At 33.3% G+C, this 7,894-nt stretch overlaps 5 protein-coding genes across 5 annotated transcripts; 3 read left to right on the forward strand and 2 right to left on the reverse strand.

Annotated features, from left to right (window-relative positions):
• Positions 1-289: 289 nt before the first annotated feature.
• On the forward strand, positions 290-1,444 carry AC631_05713 (uncharacterized protein; the record flags this gene model as incomplete). Its single annotated transcript, XM_015614542.1, has 1 exon — positions 290-1,444. One exon carries the CDS (start codon positions 290-292, stop codon positions 1,442-1,444), a length of 1,155 nt encoding a protein of 384 aa, XP_015464626.1.
• Positions 1,445-1,541: 97 nt separating this feature from the next.
• On the reverse strand, positions 1,542-2,756 carry AC631_05714 (uncharacterized protein; the record flags this gene model as incomplete). Its single annotated transcript, XM_015614543.1, has 1 exon — positions 1,542-2,756. The coding sequence occupies one exon, from the start codon at positions 2,754-2,756 to the stop codon at positions 1,542-1,544; it is 1,215 nt and encodes a 404-aa protein (XP_015464627.1).
• Positions 2,757-3,424: 668 nt separating this feature from the next.
• Positions 3,425-3,838, forward strand: AC631_05715 (uncharacterized protein; the record flags this gene model as incomplete). The annotated part of the gene is made up of 1 exon (XM_015614544.1): positions 3,425-3,838. One exon carries the CDS (start codon positions 3,425-3,427, stop codon positions 3,836-3,838), a length of 414 nt encoding a protein of 137 aa, XP_015464628.1.
• A 376-nt stretch (positions 3,839-4,214) lies between these two features.
• AC631_05716 (uncharacterized protein) lies at positions 4,215-6,029 on the forward strand (the record flags this gene model as incomplete). Its single annotated transcript, XM_015614545.1, has 1 exon — positions 4,215-6,029. One exon carries the CDS (start codon positions 4,215-4,217, stop codon positions 6,027-6,029), a length of 1,815 nt encoding a protein of 604 aa, XP_015464629.1.
• Position 6,030: 1 nt separating this feature from the next.
• On the reverse strand, positions 6,031-7,758 carry ALG6 (dolichyl-P-Glc:Man(9)GlcNAc(2)-PP-dolichol alpha-1,3-glucosyltransferase; the record flags this gene model as incomplete). Its single annotated transcript, XM_015614546.1, has 1 exon — positions 6,031-7,758. The coding sequence occupies one exon, from the start codon at positions 7,756-7,758 to the stop codon at positions 6,031-6,033; it is 1,728 nt and encodes a 575-aa protein (XP_015464630.1).
• Between the last annotated feature and the right edge of the window lie 136 nt (positions 7,759-7,894).

Consider the following 7,894-nt stretch of genomic DNA (forward strand, 5'->3'; position numbering starts at 1 on the left):
AATCGATTGACATATTTTATTTGCTATTCAATATATCAAATCTAGCATTACAAAAATCCTTTAGCATATCATATTTGATACTTTCTTTACTTAAGATTATATATCTCTAAATCTCTGTATGCATATAGAATTGAAATAAAATGAAATACTTACTTGTAGGTGAACTTTGTAATGTTTAATTTCGAACAAATATCTAGCTCTGAATTTGGGTATTTTACGCATATATAGATATATAAAACATGTTATTTAAGATTAAGAACCCAATGTAAGCTATTATATTCTATTTATTATGGGTTGCAGTTTTCTAATTAATAAGAGCTCCTTCAGCTTTAAACAAAAAAAGAAGCTAATTAACTTACCGGTTGAGATTTGGATAAGGATATTGAAACTATTGCCGTTAAGTGAGCTTAAAGACCTATGGTCACAAGAAATTATACTCAATAGAAAGCTCGCATTTGTGATTGGGTACCTATTGGTTAATGGAGATATTCACATATATAAGATTTCTTCAAGATATTGGTCATATTTTGAGCCACCAAGTTTAAAGGCGCCATTGGCTGCAAAAGAATATTTTAATATTTTACGACTTGGAAAGAGGAACAATTTTGGATTTATTCCCAGGAGCATAACTGTGATATTTTTCTTATTTACAAGAAAGTGCTATTCGAAACTTAAAATTTTCCTTGACTTTCTTTACAGTTGTATAAACATTGGGTCGGTGAATTCTGAAATTGTTCTTGTAAACGGAAATTTAAAACTCTCTCAATTACAATTTGATTTCGTTAAACCTTTTCAAAGAGTATATCAATTATATCTATACAAAGATTATTCAAAAAGGTTAACAGGAAACATCAATGTTACTGATCTAGTATTGGAAGTTGATAATCAAAATGATATTACGCAATATCCAAAGCAGTTAAAATATTTAAAAATTTCTCCGAAACCAAATACGCTTCAAAGAAATATACACATTTCGTTGAAAAACCTTCCTGCGAGTATAGTACATCTCAATATCGATCAAAATATTAATATTTTAGACAGCGGGAGAGAGTTCTCTAAATTGGAATATTTTGAATGTCTGGTCGAAAAAACTGATAATCATTACCTCGTGAGAGAATTTTTATTGAAAAACAGTCTTAGTTTGAAATACATTCATCTAGAATATAATTCATTGGCTGACTACAGTTTCAGTCACTTTAATGAATTAAGAATTTTGAATTTAGTCAAATGTTCAAACATACCCTTTCACACTTTGAATTCTTTGCACAAATTAAGGCGACTTTCTTTCATCAGTTGTGATATTTCCACAATTAATAATATGAATTTTCCCCCAAAACTTAAGGAAATTTACATTTCACCCGGTAATAGAGATATCCTTCAAGGTTTAGTATTGCCCAATAGTTTAGAGTCAATTACAATTATCGATGTGGAGCACATAGCATAAAACACAGATATGTAATCAAGCATTTTAAAATTTTGTTATATCATTGCAACTCTAGTAGTAGAACGTGCTTCAGGCATAATTTTAGTAATTATTTTAATTATTTCTTATCGTCATTCAAACTTTGTAAATATGCAAGTCTAGCATGGTCTTCTGGTGCAATCCACTGTGACGCTGTTTCTTCGCTTTCCGCTCTGAAATTATCGTCGATATTATCGAAATTAGCCCAATAGAAACATCCACAATCCTTATTTTGGTATTTATTTTCACAGCTCCAAAAATATTTACCCCTGGTTTCAATTGCCTTAAAAGATCTTCTCAAAGTCATTGCTAAGTCACATCGGCAACGAGGTAGTTGCTTTATAAAGTCCAATGGAAAAAATCGAAATGTTAAGTTAAATCTAGCAGAGCCAGATATTGAATTCACCTGAAAGGCTGTACGCAATGCGTTTACACTATGCTTATATTCTTCTTGACATCCAGGCTGCATTATGACCATACTATTATGAGGAATTATAATTGAATATATCGGCGAGGGGTCTTTACCAACCGAATAGTTCTTTCTCAAACGAAATTCCCTTGTAGCACCTAACGATATAGATGCAATAAAATTATGAGGTCCTATATGTGACATTCTGTCAGAATGCCAATCAAGGTTATTTGAAAGGCTCTCGAAGTAGTTTACAACACACACATCACTATTCCACGTTTCAGTTGGCTGAAATGGCAATCTTTTAACGTTAGGAATTATGTTGTTATTCATAAAATCTTTAACATACGTTGATACATCTTCGAAATCTTTGTTATAAAGATTTGATTTGCCTTTTTTTCCATTATAAATCAAATTTTCATACACTGGATCTATATTAGGAGTGTGAAAAAACCCCAGAGAGTGATTTGCTTTACAAAGGTTATCAAACAAGTAAAATTCATGGGGTGAAACCTTATCTGTTTGAGTCATTAGATATTTAAGTATCCGATTAGCCAAATCTGGAGGCAAGAATGACTTATGGAATGAAACATAAGGCGATAAATGCTGTTCTACCTCTTCCACCGTATTTAAAGTTATTACCCTCTTTCTACCAGATAAAGTCTTGAGCTTTTTGCATTTTGATACCGGTGCAATCAAAGACGTTATCGACGTCTGATATAAAGTTCCTGCTTTCCGCTTCTGCTGAGGAGTTGGAAACGACTCATTGATCATCGATCTAGTCTCCGTCACAGATCCATCACAAGCCGCCAATAATTCGAGCAATGTATCCGTCTCTATCCCTGGGTAATCTTCCTTCAACGCATCAATCTTATTGTCTGTCATGTCCCGTCATTTCTAACTCTATCTAACAGCTCAGTCTTAGTAAGCGATGTGAAATAAATAGTGTAATCACATGATTTGCAACATTTTTTACATTTACTACATAATCATGGGTTTCAGTCAACCGTTCTTCTGAATATATATCATCTAACGGCCTTGATATTTCTTCTATCACGTCAGTTATATCTTAGAATTTTTTAGGAAAAAATTCTATCATTGAAGCTATTCTTCTGAAGTTGAGTCGCGTCCAAATCTAGAATCGAATTTCCTACCTTTATCTGAACTTGATTCTATAAAGAAATAATAGATTTCAAGGAAGTAGTATTGGTTTTTTGATATTGTATGGCAACTTAACGGTTATTGATAGGCTTTCTGTCTTCCATTATCTCGGCTCATTCGTATTATCCTTAAAGTTGTATTGCAACTTTGTGTGCGAAGGAACACGGAACCAAAAAATAAGATCAGATCGATCGAAAATTTTTATTGTTTGAAAGGTACATTCTGTAACTTATAGACATAATTTAAACAAGGAGGTCCATAAAGATAAACAAACGATAAAAGTTAATATATATTTGCATACTACATTTCATCGAATCTTATTATCAAAGGCTAGTCTCTACTGCTATTAGATTAAATATTGACGCACGCTTGATCATTCAATGTACTAAATAATGACAGAACCAAATCCAACAGTAAAATTGACCGAACCTACTCCAAAAAGGGAGCCAGAAGATTATTTTGACCAAACTCAAGACAAAGCAGTCTCTTCTGCCTTGGTAGGTGACGAAGATGAAGCCATCACACAAGAGCCAAAAAGAACAGAGGGTATGCTGTTAGATGTTCCAGAAAAAACAGAAGTAAGTAACTCAGATAATGATGATAATGGCTCTGATGTCACAAGTGTCACTATGAGTGAACAAGGAAGTGGGTACGAAAGAGAATCTAACGAATGTACAGAATGTTGTATTGACTTAATCGGTTGTTTTGGATTATTCGATTCCTGTTGTCCATCTACGGGAGAGGGTTTCATAACCAACCTAGGGGTATTCTGTGGTAATCTTCTCGTTGGATGTTGTAAATGTTAAGATAATAGAATCATTTTACGACTATCCCCTCATATTATCTACCCGTACTGGTTATACGGTGTTGTTAGCTGGAAGAGTTCTTCCATTTATATACATATATATATTCTGATACCTAGATCTTTCTGATTTAAACGCAATGTGGACTTTACATAATACATGTAAGACCTGAATGCAATACGTCAACTATGAGATATGATTCATGATTCCCTAGTAGTATATTTTTGTGATTCTTAAGAGTGCTCTAGTTAAGATAAGAAATTGGTACCTGTATCTAATTTCGCTGTGGCTTCAAATTTCGAGGAATAAATTTGCAACTTCATAGCGGCTAATCGATTTTACTTTGAATATTCAAGATAAAAAACCATTAGATACTACAATGAGCAGCCAGTCTGATTCTTACGAAGAAAATGGTATAAGAAACGAAAGTTCACCTGAGCCAACTCATTCCGAACCGTCAAATGAGTTGAACAATAAGTCTCTGAACAAAAGCGAGAACCAAAGTAAGATTTCCAAGTTTGACGAATCCCAGAAAAAAGATACCTCCAGCAAAATATCAGATCAAATGCCAAGTGGTTCAAATGAAACTCTTAGCAATGTAATATCTAGTGAAAATATAGATGAGCCCTTACATAAATTCAAAATACATGAAGGTGGCCCATCAGGGAATAACAGAAATCCTCACGATGAATTAGCTGAGTTAAATCAATACATTGAAAACTATAAGATTGATGCAGTTTCGCCCCTTTCTAATGAAACACAGACTTTAGCTAGTCCTCAAGAGTCTCCTCCGATTCCAGAGGTTATTCCCAAGGGAAAGCCACCTTTTATCAAGTCAAAGCTACTAGATCCTATTGGACGATATCCTGACGGTAGGTTTCTAAATACAATATTTCAGAATTCAGCTATAAATAGTAGTAAGAAAGACAAAGCGGAACCAAGAATTCAAGGAGAAACAAATCTTTCTAATTCTTCTAGCTTGCTGAATGAGAAAGATCCAAATTGGTTGCAAAAAAATAAACATCGTGTAACATATAGTTCATTATTTCTACTCATCTTATTATTACTTAGTTGCTTTATCCCAATTATTGTTACTTTATATAATGGTACGCAACATACTGTTCATAATTACTTTAGAATGCTGAACGAAGATGAACGTCTGAGAATGTTTAAGTCTTTGATTCATGATTATGGAAATTTAGATGAAAGCAATATCACAAGGATGTCACGAAACCGATCCAAAGGTGCTGATTTAGCAGGTTATAACACTTTAAATGGTATTAATCCTAAGTATAGAAATGATCCTGAGATTGTTTCATTAATGTCGGACAAAGAATTTTTTGGAACAATATTTTATGGGCTTGGTTATGCTCCCAGAGATGCAATGGAACCAAGATGCGGTGTCAGTAAGAGGGAAATTCTATTAGATTTATCTTTAATATCGAAAGTCACAACTAGAATTAGAAATTATGGTATGCAGTGTAATCAATCCGATTTCATATTAGATTCAATTCAAGATCTACAACTCAACATGACATTGGCGATGGGAGTATGGATTGGGTCTAATGAAACTACAAATGCTCAGCAAATAACTTGGATGAAGGAATTGTTGCAAAAATATCCGAGAGAGTTATTCGAATGCATTTTCATTGGGAATGAAGTATTGTTTAGAGAAGAGCAAACTAGCAAAAGCTTAAGCGAGTATATTGAAGATGCAAGGTCGTTTGCACAAGAAATTGGCTATAATGATTTACCAATTGGAACGTCAGAAATTGGCTCGTTGATTGATAAAACCTTGCTAAAAAGTTGTGATATCATTGGCGCAAATGTTCATCCTTTCTTTTCTGGGGGCGATGTTGAGACAGCTAGTCAGTGGGCCTTTGACTTTGTCAAGTATCAAATTGAACCACTAAATGAAGGATATGACACTGAGATCATTATAACTGAAGTTGGGTGGCCCTATAAGGGTGGTGAATATGAAGCAGCAGTTGCTGATCCTAAATCTTTCCAGATTTTCCTTAATGACTGGGTATGTGACGCTTATGAAAATAACTATGGCTGGTATTACTTTGAGGCATTCGATGAACCATGGAAAAAAATCTTCTACGAAGATGGAAATAAATGGGAAACTGAATGGGGTGTTTTTACAAAAAGTAGGAACCATAAAAAGAATATATTATTGCCCAATTGCTAATCTAAAGTTTATAAAATTGATATAATATCCATAACCAGAATAAAGAAAAACAGCCGAATGAAACTGTAGTGTTCAAAATAACCCACAAATCAGGATATCTTGCTGGTGGTAAATAGAAATAATCAACAAAATGAACAATTGCGACCGCTATGTATGATGCGCCTATAACCAAGTTCCAGAACCAATTTATCCTAGGGAAAAAAATATTATTTGATAATTTTAAATTAAAGCCACCGACTAACCAATTTGACAAGAGTATCACCACAATATATTGCAAAACAAGAGTTTCTTTTTTCAATAATGGCCACAAACTAAATGCTGCTATGTTGTTGATCCACTGTATCATAGAAATTGTATCTTTATCATTGATGATAAATAATAGTGTACTAGGTAGAAGAGGAACAAGCACATTCTTTTCATGCACTAAAAATGAGAAGAGATAAAATCCCCACGATGTAGCAGCAAATCCATAGATCAAAGATAAATATTTTACTGGAGACAGCGAAATATTAGAAAATTTCGGATTATAAATATTTTTATAAGAAATCATCAAGCATGGAGGTAAGATAGCTACCAATGTAGATAATAATGTAATCTTCTTTAGTTGGTCAATTGAGAAGATATCTCTGTATTTGACTACTAAATTTGTGGTACACCAGAAATTTGCAACCTTATCTTCAAACAAACCTCTTTCAAACGGAAACACCCTGATTAGTATTTGCTTTAAAACATTCAAGGTTTCCGCTCTTGTACAACTCGGTAAGATAATAAATGGTGAGATAATGACAATACTAGTTATTATTACAGCAAGACCAATGGCAATCAATTTCTTGAAATTGAAGCTTGCTATTAGTTTCTTTAAAGATTTTTCAGAACCTAAATCGTTATAGTTCAGAAATAATTTGGAAAAAAGGTATGCAAAGATAAAGGGTGCATAATATAATCCCATTTGCTTGAAGTTAATTGAGCTTATAAACCAAATTGATGCTAATATATAATTCCCTTTAATAAGATCAACTAATGAAAATAAGAATAGCCCTAACATCACTGAATTATACTGAAAATGGCCATGGTCAATCAAAATAAGTGATGGCTGGCACAAGATTATTGTTGATATAACAATTTGATACATTCTACTTAAATTCAATTTTTTTCCCATTATAGAAATAAAACCCAATAATGCAGGTATATATATCACTAATTCACTTATCAAGCTGGTATACCTCATATATGTTTTCAAATCTGATGATTCTAATCCTCTCGAAGAAAAAAACTTAAACCAGTCTGAATTAATTAATGATCCTAACTTGCCAAATAAGTACAGGTGAAAGGCAGTCAATGGTGGGTAGTCGAGACCCCAGTACAATGGATCATAGAAATACCATTTATCGATAGGAAGATGTATTGTCAATTCCATCCAATGTCTTTGGGCTTCAAAATCTCCATTTATTGGTTTTTCACCCTGCCCCAGAAAAGATCCTAGGCCAACAGCACTCCTCAAAATAATTGCTGTTAGTATCAATATATATCTGGCTGTCCATTGGTCTGGTGCTTTTTCAAAAAACTGTAGTAAGTCATAAATCGGCGAGTTCTCAAATGGAGCTTGTGAATTTTTGACAGCTGTATGTTCCTTTGCCTTACTAGACTCTTTGGTCTTTCTTTTGGTCTTAGAAGATGCTGCTTGTGGTATTGATACTTTATTACCAGTCTTACTGTTCAGTTTTCCCATATTCGCCGTGTCAATGCAATTATTTTTACAAGCAATTCGAATGATTATTTGTAGATTCTCAAACAAGCCGTAATTTGGACAAAATATGTTGGATTGGTGTATTGTGTTTATTAAAATAAACATCAAAATTTATATT

This window comes from Debaryomyces fabryi (assembly GCF_001447935.2).
Source record: "Debaryomyces fabryi strain CBS 789 chromosome Unknown contig00261, whole genome shotgun sequence".
Lineage (NCBI taxonomy): Eukaryota > Fungi > Ascomycota > Pichiomycetes > Serinales > Debaryomycetaceae > Debaryomyces > Debaryomyces fabryi.